The sequence below is a fragment of the Melanotaenia boesemani genome, chromosome 16 (genome assembly GCF_017639745.1).
Source record: "Melanotaenia boesemani isolate fMelBoe1 chromosome 16, fMelBoe1.pri, whole genome shotgun sequence".
Taxonomy (NCBI): Eukaryota; Metazoa; Chordata; class Actinopteri; order Atheriniformes; family Melanotaeniidae; genus Melanotaenia; species Melanotaenia boesemani.
The window spans coordinates 5,451,487-5,464,340 of NC_055697.1; the positions used below are offsets into that span (position 1 = coordinate 5,451,487).

The following is a 12,854-nucleotide window of genomic DNA, read 5'->3' on the forward strand; positions in this document are numbered from 1 at the left end:
TTTCCCCATATCACACAGGAGCAGCCATACCTGTTGCTATTAGAGAAAGGTCTCCAAATTCAAAGTGTGAACTAAGTTGGCAAACTGACACTTCACAGCTCACACAACATCTCCTGCTTTGTAAGAATCCTGATATAAACACAGCATTGTGTATGTGAAATAAATAGATATCCCACCTGGAATCATTAATATTAAGAAAAATTAGTTAAACAGTCAATCATGTCCTGACAGTTTCTGTAATGTTGTAAGTTGGTTTAGTGTTGCAGTTGTTTTTGGTAAAAACAGATCAAACATCAGTGTGTGATGGATTGCTGCCTCAGATCTGTCATGTGATGGATGAACAAACAGATGTCAGTAATTTCCTTCCTCCATGAACAGAAGGAGATGACTAATATTCTCTCACCTCCCCCGCTGACGCTTTCAATCTCAGCATCCTCACAGCTGCTGTACTCTGGCGTGGTCCCTCCCTCCTCCTCTGAACTGCTGACGCTGGTTTGTCTCTTCCCCCCGGCCCCCAGCCCCCGTTTGGACTTGTAGGGCCGCGGAGGAGGTGGCCGCAGAGATTCTGATTGGTCGGAGCTGAGCGAATCGTTGCGCAGCATGCTCTCGGCCTTTTCCCGTTTGGTCCGTCTCACTCCAGGTCCTTGGCTATTGGTTGAGCCGGGGCCCGTACCAGGAGGTTCTCTGAGTTCAGGGGGAGGGGCTTGCTGTGAAAGAGTGGGTTCATGCAGCCCGCCAACCCCACCCGCCGTCCTCTGTCCAGGCCGAGCCCCATCCCCAACGTCCCCCACGCCCATGCCACGACCCTGTGGTGGCAAGGGTTGTCCCCTGCCTCCAGGTGGGAACAGCCCTGCTTGTCGAGGGGGGGCACCGCTGTGGTCCACGTGGTGGTGACCCCCCTCCTCTGTCCGTCTTACTCCTACACCTCCAACAGGATCGTGCTCCAGCGACCGTCCTTTCGCCAGCCGCCGGCTTTCCCTGCGCTCCCTGGGCTCCCCCCGAAGGTCCCGATCCATGGAGACCTGGGTTTGCAGCCTGGGCTGACCTGACCGCCGCTCTCCCCGGCCTGCTCCGCCACCTCCCCGTCCATTTCTCCTGAGAGGCAATTGGCATGTGGCAGACAAAATATGAAAAGTTGTTAGTTGTCTCACACTTAGAAAGAAATCACACGTTCACTGTTACTTAGGGTGGAAATTTCTGAAAATATGAATATCCAAGAGGGAAAAAGTTAATTTAAAGTCATGATATTTATCATTTGCAAGTTTTGCAATCAGGCTATGGCAAAAGTTTTTCTCCCAGGAATTATAAGGGAAAGTTTGAAGTGAAAAGACATTATAAAATGCATCATGTTGGAATGGCATACCCTTATAATACTATTACTAAAGCACAGGAAGAAAAAAAACGAGACAAGGTTTAATAAAACACAATACAAAGACAAATATGATGATACTACATAGGTGTGAAGAGGCCCTTAATACCAATATATTCTGTTAAAAACCACAAATTGTCTGTAAGGGGCGATGTTTAAGCAGGCAGAATAACATGAATGAAACAAAGAATTGAAGCTAAATAAAAGCCTAATAATATAATTGCCATTTTGCTACAACACCTTTTTTCTTTTCTCTGTATCACATGTTTTCTCGCCTTGCTTAGTCCTCCAACACCTGTGGCTTTGGAGATGCTTTATGAAGTCTGTTAAGCTTTTCTAACCCTAAATTTAGAGTTGGCAGTTACCACGGCCTTATGATTTCTGCAGTGTGGAAAAAACATTGCTGGAATTGCTCATTTTGCTCAAATGTGGATGTGATCTGGTAAGGCCACCCATTTGAGTATTTCATAGTGCCTGAGCAAAAATGAACAAGAAAAGCTGGATGAAAGAGTAGAATGCATTTTGAACAGGCTGGACTGAAGTTTTTTCCAGACACTCAGCGATGGCTAAGAGGCCGACCGAAACACCTAAGTTGTCCAAATAAATGAAGAAATTCAATGATCTGTGTTCTAGAAAAAGGTTAAGATGCTGCATTTGTTTCTGGTGAAGCATCAGACTAAAAATATACCAGCTGATAAATTAACAGTGGTTTTAGAAAACAAGTATATGAGCTGCACCTGGAAGCTGTGATAAAGAGCCGTGAGGAAAAAATTATATAAGTCATACTACTGATATGCTTTTATAAAAAAAAGAAAAGAAAAAAAAGCCAACAAAACAAACTGAATATTTATTACTGGTTGAGCAGCCAGCTCGCATTCAGAGGCTGCAGCTCCTCAATGCAGCCAGTCCAGGTTTGAGTCCGGGCCCCCTTTTTCTTAGTCTTTTTTTCCTGTCAAGCAACAGTCTAATAAGTCTCTAGAGCCAAAAAGAAAAGAAAGATCCTAAAATAAATGTTTTCCAGTTGAACTTTTAAAATTTTATTAGACACATTGTCCTGGAAAAAAGAGAGGTCACCTGATAAAACAGAATTTAGGAGAAAAATGGTAATTACAATTTGTTATCTAATAAATTATTTAAGTCAGACTTCCTCTTCTATTTCATTAAACAGGCAGCAGCTTCAGAGTGATAGAAATGCATCTATCTCTTTGTCTTACGTGTCCCGTGGTGGCTCACTTAGTGACCGAGCATCTGTGCCAGGTGTGGTCCCAAGTACGCCCGGTCGGCTGGGATCTTGGATTATAGCGATGGAGCCTGCGGGTACTTGAGAGTGGGATCGCAGCTTCTTATCCCCAGGTGTTTGGCACACGGACGGCTCGCTCACGGCTGATCCCAGGCCAGCAGGCTTCCCAGGCGGACCGGTGAACCAATCACCTGGTTTGGTCAGGATCTCCTGCTGCTTGCGACAGTTATTGCACACCCAGATCACCTAGGAGGAAAGGAATGCATGTTGGATTATAATCATACCATAGCTATTATACAAAAGAAAAAATGGATACAGGGGATACAACCATAAAATATTGACAGAAATGAAGAGGAACAGTTGATCATATCAGTGTTACAATAAGGTGTTTTTAGCAGGAAGGAACTATTTTCTTCAGCGAGTGTAAACTCAGTTGAGTTATTCTGCCAGCGACTCATCTGAGGCCAAGCTTCAACGGCTGTGACTGTCAGACAGGAAATGGAACAATGCACTTCCTAAAGAGCTGCACTGCTGCCAACGAGTCATCCAGCAAATTGGAAAAAAAAAAAAAGCTTTTATGGAAGCTTTTTAAGACCGACATCATGGCAGTTATACCAGCGAGCAGCTTGGCTCCTGTTGTGGGCTGCCTTTGGCCACCAAATGAGGAACACAATGCCAACTGTTAATTTAAAGACACTTGTTTTTTGGTCAGAATAATATCATCGCTCTTCTGTCTTTCTATTTGTGCCATTGCACATATGCACACTGGTTATACGTTGGCTGCACAGAGCAGATGAGAGTCCATATTCAGATTTAATTCAGATGCACACAGTCCAGTGACTTACGTAACCAGTTTCAGGATGTAACATATATTCAACATTAATGCATTCTGACAGGGACATCTACTACAATGTTGAGCAGATCCGCACAGTGAAATAAAATAATCTAGTATATACCAACCAAAGTAGGTATTACCAGCTTTTAAGTCCCCTTATGATGTTGAACTTCCTATCACCACTCTGTCATTATCTTTAGAGAAAAATATTAGCCATGATACATGAGGATTAACTAGTTTAACTAAAGCTGCAATTAGGTTGTTTGCTGGAGAGCAGACAATGTTCAGTGCTGTCATTTTCTTTATAAGGTTGATCTCTACACTGAGATCAACCTTATTATGGGAGCCTTGACACAGTTAAAAGTAGAGATGTCACGATAACTCGGGTTCACAGTCAAATGCCATTATTAATCAATTATAAATGGTCATAACCATATTGGCAGATCGACACAACTTGCACATGTAAAGCCTGGTATACACATAACATTTGGGATGTTTTTGTCCCGATTTTGCCTCCTCCTGACCTCCGATGGCAAATGCCCGATCATTGTGAGATTTCCCTGTCCAGTCATCATTTGGTCTGTGGTGTGTTAAGAGACAATTTGTACTGATAATCCGCTCCGAAACAGGTCGTAGCCAACAACTGGGAACATTGAACATATTTAATTGTGACTGCGTGGATGGTGATGTGGTACGGAATGTAGCCAATCAGAGTGCGAGCTGGCTTGGGAGCGAGGAAGTAAATAAAGTCCGCGTTCACACCATCTCCAGTCTGTTATTTTCTTCAGTTCTGGATTTTCCTGTTAACAATAGTACCAAGACCACCATCATTCCCTCCCTATATATCCCCTTCCATGCTGTGTGTTGTGTTTTCTGATTGTTACTATGTTTCTTCTTCTTAGTTTTTTGCCAGTTGTTGCTATGGTTCTTCTTCTACGTTTCAACGTTTGTCCGACTCGGAGGACTAGATTGTAGATGGGTTGCTGGACAGCATCGTCATGTGTGTGTTGTTCCGTGATTACATTTCCGAGCACACCACACACAGTACAATCAAAACTGATTTTTTTTTATCTTCACGTGTGAGGTCTCGACCAGATAAAAAATCTCACAAGATTAAAAAAATCGTTATGTGTGTACCAGGCTTAACGAAAACAAAGTTACACACCATCCATGTGCTACTGTTGCAAAAGAGTTGTATCAAGTGGGAGAGTACAGCATGAACACTTATTCCCTCAAATATAGGGATTAAGTCATCCTTGCCGGATTGATTTAAATAAAGAAAAATCTGACTAAGGTGTCATGGTGGAGGAAAATTCACTAGCCTGTAAAGCAGCAATTAAAAAGTTACAGTGAAGAGGGAATACACTCAATTATTTTCATCATAGTCCTGCAATAGACTGGCATCCTGTCCAGTATCTACTCTGCTTCTCACCTAGTTGTCATGGTTGCTGCTCTGCTGGGCCTCCAGTCCCTCATCACGCTCATCTGCTCCACCTGTGGCAATCCTGATTGCTCACTCTCTTCACCTGCTCCCCTCCCTACTTAAGCTCACTCCAGTCCTTGCTTTCCTGCCAGATGGTCAGCATTGTTTTCCCTTGTTGATGTCCAGCATTTACTCTTGTTTCCAGATTCCTGTGTTTGACCCAGTTACGGCCCTTGGACTTCTCTTGCCTCATTCCCTGTCGGACTGCTCCTGCCTTGTGCTCTCCTGGATTTTGACCTGTTTTGGAACGACCCCGGATATTCGCCTGCCCCAGCTAAGTTGTCTGCCTCGTACCCCTGTTAATGACTCTTGGCTTCTTAATTCTCTGCTCATTTGGATTGTGGATCCTCCTGATTGTTTGTTTCTGGAGTCCTTTCAGGATATTGTACCCTGCATTACCTGAGGAAGTCGCCACCACTTCCTACTGGACCAGACCCTGCTCATCTCCTCCATTACCCTGTCTCAATAAATTACATTTTTGAAATCTATCACTGTGTGTGTGGCTGAATTTCCGGGTCCTCAGGGAGACATCATTACACTAGTAGCCGCTGGGATAGGCTCCTGTCTTTCTCCTTTCTCTACTCGGGTATAAAAGAAATGTTCAAAACCATTTTTATAATATAGTTTACAGAAAGAAGCCTTCCAAGTCCAGGTAGAGGTCCTATAGACTTTTTCCATCTGTTTTCTCTGAGAGAAAGCCGAGTTAATATGTAGGCATGTATTTATGTATTGTTTACAAAGCTGGGGGAATTTAGTTGGACTTTTTGTTTCAACATTACTTTGTTGTGTTGACATTAAAAGAAAAAAAAAATAAATACAATAAAGATGGAATGTTGACAGACTTTTAGAAATTTACAATGTTGTGGAAATAGCACATAATCAGAATCATCATCAGAATACTTTATAAATCCCGTAGGAAATTGTGTGCACACAGGTGCACAAAATTGGGTTAGACGTAAAATTGTGACAGCAATTATTTGAAAAAAGTTTTAAATGTAAAGCTGGAAAACAAACTAAAACCTGCAGGTTCTGTAAAACAATTAACAGAACTGTCTTTTTAAAATGAAGTATAGCAAAGAATGCCATTTGAGAGATTAAATGTTCTGCATTTATTAAACATTGACTTTGTCTCTATGTTTGTCAATATTTCAAACAGAGAAAAACACTGCTGGTATCACTATTATCTTGAAAACGACCCAGTACCCACTGCAGGGTGGGGGGCCCTTGAATATTCCAGAATAAAGTTTTTTGTGCTCCATTCTAAATTTATGTTTTATTATTGTAATAGGTTTACTTGAGAGTTTTAATTACCCTTTAATTCTGAATAAAAATTAAATCCTCCTATATTTAAATATTTAAAATGACCTTGTAAACACCTAATTCTGAATGAAAATGACCATTTGAAATGAAACTTAAATCCGAAAGTAGGGGCTGGTTTATTCAGATTTTTAATCTTAATTGAATTCCTCTAATCATGTATAGGTTCATTCCACTTTAAATTAATTCCGCTCATTCTGCTGGGGGACTTCAATGCTCACGTGGTCAATGAAAGTGAGACCTGGTGAGGCGTTACTGGGAGAAACGACCCCCCCCCCCCCCGATCTGAATCCAAGTGGTGTTTTGTTATTGGACTTCAGGCATAAGAGCACTTATGTGCAGCATATGTGCACTTGGCACCAGGACACTCTAGGCCACAGTTTGATGATCGACTTTGAAGTCATATCATCAGACTTGCAGCCTCATGTCTTGGACTCTTGGGTGAAAAGAGGGGCGGAGCTGTCAACTGATCACCACCTGTTGGTGAGTTGGTTCAGATGGTGGAGGAGGATGTTGGTCAGGCCTGGCAGACTCAAGCGTGTTGTGAGGGTCTGCTGGGAACGCCTGGCGGAGTCCCCTGTCAGAAAGCGTTTCAACTCCCATCTCCAGCAGAGCTTCAACCATGTCCTGGTTGGAGGGGGGGGACATTGGGTCCGAATGGGATGTGTTCCGTGCCTCTTTTGTTGAGGCGGCCAACCAGAGCTGTGGCCGTAAGATTGTCGGTGTTGTGATGAAAATCCCCAAACTCGTTGGTTGACACCAGCAGTGAAGGATGCTGTTAAGCTGAAAAAGGAGTCCTATCGGGCCTTTTTGGCCTGTGGGACTCTGGGGACAGCTGATGGGTATCAGCTGGCTAAATGGAATGCGGCTTTGGTGGTCCATCCATACATCCATTTTCTGCCACTTATTTGGAGTCGGGTTGCGGGGGCAGCTGCCTAAGCAGGGAAACCCAGACATCCCTCTCCCTGGCCACAGCCGAGGTGTTAAGAGGATCCGGTTTGGTCACCTCAGGATTTGATCTCTGCTCTTTGCAGATGATGTGGTTCTGTTGGCTTCATTGGGTTGTGATCTTCAGCTCTCACTGGAGCGATTCGCTGCCGAGTGTGAAGCGGCTGGGATGAGAATCAGCACCTCCAAATCAAAGTCCATGTCCAAGGGTGGGAAAGTGAGGGAAGGATGGAATGGGAGATCAACAGGTGGATCACTGCAGTGTCTCTAGTGATGCGGACTCTGCATATCGCCAGACGAGCTGGCCGAGGAGAGGGAAGTCTGGGCTTCCCTGTATAGGCAGCTGCCCCCGCGACCCGACCCCGGATAAGCAGAAGAAAATGGATAGATGGATGGACAGTTACAGTGTTATTTGTTATTGGTATATGTGTAAGGAAACACAAAAGAAGAGCACCTATCAAAGGCTCAGACTTCAAACAAAGAAGGTTCCTTCCTCTGCACGTTGGCCAAAATTATTAGTAACTTGGAAAACTGCCATCAAGAACAACTATGATGGTTTCTACAGATATTTGCTCCCTTGATGAAATTGGTCCGTTGGTAAGACCATTGATCAGAAGTTTACCAGTAAAGTTTTAAATGCAAATCATCGATAGTGGGAGTGTACCTTGGCAGAAAACCACCAGACAGACTTTGGTTGGCATTTTAGCTCTAAAAGATTGCCCTTCAAGGACAAAATTTACAGATCCAAAATTGCTGACCTGTTGCTAATTAACTTAATTTGTTGTAGGATGTTCCACTTGATGTTTTTGACAGAATTCAGCTTTTCAAGATTTCAAGCATGATTACTTTCCATTCAGTATAAGCTCTGTGTGGCAGTTGGCTGATTCACCTTCTCAGTGTGAGCAGCGAAACTATAGGTACAGTAGACATGATTACATCATAATTGAGATTTTGCACTTGGCACAAGATTCAGAGAAAATACACCGTAAACATTACTAGTATGAAACTCCCAAGTACAGCTGATAGTCCTCTAACAAATAGAGATGTCACATTTATAAATGTTTTATCAGAAATAATTACATTATAATTATTACGATTATTTTGTGTTAATTTCCCAACACTATAAAAGTGTAAAACCACATGAGCACTCCTTATAGGTCTTCAGGTTTAATTTATGTCCATCTTTTGATGCCAAAAAAAAAACAAAATAATACAGCAAAAAAAAAAAAAAAAGAGAAAAGCCTATTCCAGCAAAATCCCCTCTGCTCTGTAAATGATAAATGAAAAAAACAGATGGAAAAGGCTACAGGACCTCTACCTGGATTTGGGAGGCTTCTTTATGAAAAACTACATTATAAAAATTGTGTTGAACATTTCTTTTGAACCCGAGCAGCGAGAGGAGGATGAGGATGAGCTACAAGGCAAGAAGCAGGGTGCACCTTGGACAGGGCCCCAGCCTCATTTAATACCTCGATTAATTGTGAAATCAAGTAACTGTGACATCCCGTCTGTCAGGGCGCTGCAGGTGGCGTGCTCAAGTCCCACTAAACATAAGTATCGACTGAAAGTTTGATATGATTTCACACTGTGCATAACTTTTTTTGTTGTTGTTGTTGTTTTTGTTCTTTTTTTGTGCACTTTAGCAGTTTCTGCTAAGAGGAATGGCCAAAACATAAAAGAAAGCGTGTGAGGCCTCTGTTGTTGAACACAGCCAGATTCGGAATAAGGAGAAGATGGACAGAGGAAGTGAGGTTGGATGAGAAATAAAGAGACAATGAAAGGATGGAGAAGAAGATTGAGGGAAGGTTAGTCAGTCTCTCTCCTCCAGCCACCAGGGTTCTCATTACTCCTGAACACTCCCCAATGACTCTTTAAAGAGTGCTAAAATAAAATGCTCTGACATCAGTCACCCCCACCCACCCCATCTCTTCTTTTTACCATCGCTCCCTCCCATTCCTCCCCCCACCCTCCCTCTTTCTCACCCCTACTTTTCCCTCCATTCCTCCCTCCTCCAGATTGCTTTTGATTAAAGCTACAAAAGCTGAGGAGAAAACAGCTTTACACCAACGCAGCTATATTTATCCTGCCAAACACCCCAGCACCATCGGGGAGAGAGCAAAACATGTTCACACACACACACACAAGCACACACACAAACACATGTACACAACAAAGAAAGTAAAATACTGCCTCATGTGGGACATTATAGCTTTGGTGAAAGCATCCACCAATCTGTGAATTTCTGCAGCCAGACCGACGAGGTGGACGGCTGCCAGATCCTCACCGCAGTGAGTGTTCGGATGTACTCAGTAGCCACAAAGGATATTCAAGATGTTCCTACAGAAGCTTCTTCTTATAGGGCTCTCATGTTAAAAAGAAAATGTTCTATCTTAAGAAAAAAAAGAATAAAACAATTAGTTTGATCATGAAGTTTGAAAATCATCAGTGGATTTTAGTTTCTGTAAACTTCAACATTTCAAGTTTTTCAGCTTTATTAAAAAGCATCATCTATAACTCTGCACACCAGAGCCTGGATGTTCTACCAGTCTGTGGTGGCGAGCACCTTTTACCCTGCTGTCTGCTAGGAAGGCCGCATTAAAGAGTACAAGAGGAGGCTGGAGAAAATGGTGAAAAGGGCTTATTTTGTGGTGGGTTTCAAGGCCCATTTATGCTTCCTTTACATATGTAAAAGGTGTGTCAGTTCAAACATCACTGTCTTCATACGTACATGCATCCTTTACGTTAGCATGGTTGTTAGCCAATACATCCACCAGAGGGCAGACTAGAGTTCAAAGTTCCCCACTGAATTGTCAGTTTCAGACACAGTAAACATGGTGACGATAGAGGAGATCATTATAAGGTTCATTCTCAGAAAGTGCCATAAAAGAGGCAGCACAGTCTGTCTGGTCATTAAATACATGACGGCAGCTTCTTCTTCTTTGTTCCTTTCTGCTGGTAGCACATCAGCTATACTGCTCAGACCTGCCCCCGCATTTTCCAGTGGTACTCCTCAGTTTGATCTGTCAGAATACACAACCGCAAGGGCCCCAAAAATGGGCCAAAATACATACATAATGATGTAGATGGTGGATAAAATGCTCCTTGTCTGTCTTTAGAGTACAACATAAATTGTGACTGGATTCATTGAGCTTTGTGGTGGATAAATTTACACTGAAGGTGCAAGCAGTGTTTGATAATAAAGACCACCCAGCTGCAGTGAAGGGCTCATTTCACTGCACTGTAGAACAGAGGTCGAGGTGCTTGTTTGTCCCCGCTGCTATCATACACTTCAATCTTAACATGTAGCATCACTCTTTTTCATCCTTTTAGCTCCATTCTATCTGACTTGTTGGCTGCACTTTTTATGTTTTTAGTCTTTGACTGCACTTTTTACTTTTCTGATTGTACTGTTTTTATTATTGCTTTTTATATTTATTTATCTTTTTAATCTATTGTGCTTTTTCATGTGAGCTTCTGAACAACCAAAATTCCCTGTAGGGATTATTAAAGTACATCTCACTTAGCTGTTATATTATTTGATTTGTCACTGATAAATGACCTCTGCACATATACAAGAAACAGTTCATCTAAAATATTTTCTGTTCATTACCTAATCAGTCGTCTGAACTGTAAATCTAAACTGCTATGACCAGAGAAATTGTACATTCAGACGTACATTTATTTTCATATTACTGAACAGACTGAACAGATTGTTTTCAGTAACGTGCCCCAGAACAAAGGCAAATTCAGAAACCATCTTGCATCCTGTCTCTTCTCTGGCATCTCTCCAGCCAAGCTCAGTCCAATGTTAACCCCTACTTTATGACCTGCTCCATCCCATTCTCTTTTTTCTTGCTTCCTCCGATAATGTCCTCTTTTGTTTCTTTGATGAAAATGACATAATTTCCAAGGTCAGAAATTTGCATAGTGCTACTCTAAAGCATCATTACATAACCTTCTGGCTTTAAAGCCCTGTGCTTCTGACTGGTGTTAATGGCACACTGACATTTATTATGAACATTCATGGAGCCATCATCACTTTACAGCAACATTTTGATTTACAGCATCATGTCACTTTACGGCAGCACCACAGCAAAATAAAAAAAGAATATAAAAATAAAAAAAAAGTTAATAGGAAGAAAAACATTCAACTGTGACACAATTGCTGAAACCTCCTACCCACTGTGATGTGATGCACCAGTGTGTGATCAAGACAGCCATTGTGTTGACATCCAGTTACTTAACGTGTGAGGTAGTGATGTAAAGCGAAACTGACGTAAAGCGACGCAGCATCCTGATGGAGAAAGTTGTGAAGTCCAGTTTCTCAGCGTCAGGATGCTGCTGAGCAATGATGGGTCCAGGAATGTGCAAAATAAATGTCACTGTGCCATCAAAACAAGTCAGAAACACATATTTTTTAAGGTTTGGGCTTCAGGTTGCTGCTTTAATTTCTGTTCAAAATCTGAAAACACCCACTCCAGCAGCAGAATCAGTCCAGAGCAGGACATCTTCAGGTAAAAAGAAGACACACTGCTTAAATAAATGGGTCTTGTATGCATTGTCATAAGTAGAATTAAGGTTTCACAAATCAGAAACTGTTTTAATGAATGTACCAGCTCTGTAGAATTATTCAGTTGTGGTTTTTCAGCAGGACCTGACGTAATGTGTTCTGGAACCCAGAAAAAACCATAAGATTAACCTTTATTTGTATTTTCACAAATAAAGGTTTTACAAGTCATAAACTAAACGGTGTGTTTACAAATCTTCATGCGTTGTAGAAAAATTCAGTCCAGATTTGAACATCTAGACAATGTCTTGTAGCAGGACCTGGTCTAATGTGATCAAGGTCCCCCAACAAAACAATGGCATGGTTCAACAACAGTGATGAGGACATCTAAGAGTGAGGCTGGTAAAATAAAATGGTAAGCTTGAAGGTGCTACAAAGACCAATAAAGGTATGGCAGTATTATTCTGTAGGCTCAGCATAAACACGACACCTCTCATGTTACAGTAATGTGGTCCGTTATTAACATAAAGCTGCTGATTAAAGCAGGTTTCAAGAAGAAGGTATGCAGTTAACTGTCTATGGGTTTAAATTTCTGCACAACCCAACTTTATGTATACTGTAAGCTTCATGCTAAATGAGCATAAACTGGATGTCAGCATATAAACTCTGAGCACAATTCACTCCTTTCTGCAACAATTCTTGTGTCACAATGTGAGGCATTGTGAGAGCTTTTTGATACCGCAGAACAAATGGCCATTGTTGTGGAGATATGGAGTGGTGAGCTGTTATTTTATAAGAGACTCACTTAATCCTGGAGTAATCCCTGTATTAGATCACACTCTGATGGTGAAACAAGCACTGAAGAGGAGGCATGAAGAGCACACACACAAACACACACATACAGGCAGCAAAAAGCACACACACAGGCAGCAAAAAGCACACACGCAGCCAAATATCTTCACACACACTTAAATGCTTACTCTTTTCTGACACACGAACTGCAACAACAGCAGCAGTGTGTCCCATGACCATAGTGAGACCACCACTGTCGCCCCCCCACCCGCGACATGAATTTGTGAGTGGAGTGCGCAAGAGAGAAAGAGAAAATAGCTTCTCCACAGATGGAAACTAGGACACCAAACCCCCGTGTGTGTT

At 42.1% G+C, this 12,854-nt stretch overlaps 1 protein-coding gene across 26 annotated transcripts in view; it reads right to left on the reverse strand.

Moving 5' to 3' along the window:
- LOC121655458 (regulating synaptic membrane exocytosis protein 1-like) overlaps positions 1-12,854 on the reverse strand; it is a 126,746-nt gene that overhangs the window by 60,650 nt on the left and 53,242 nt on the right. For all 26 annotated transcript variants that reach the window (XM_042010136.1, XM_042010130.1, XM_042010135.1 and 23 more), the window contains exons 5-6: positions 2,584-2,855; positions 404-1,095 (exon numbers count right to left, since the gene is read on the reverse strand). In XM_042010136.1, coding sequence (XP_041866070.1) covers positions 404-1,095; positions 2,584-2,855 — 964 coding nt within the window. The remainder of the gene's footprint in view (positions 1-403; positions 1,096-2,583; positions 2,856-12,854) is intronic.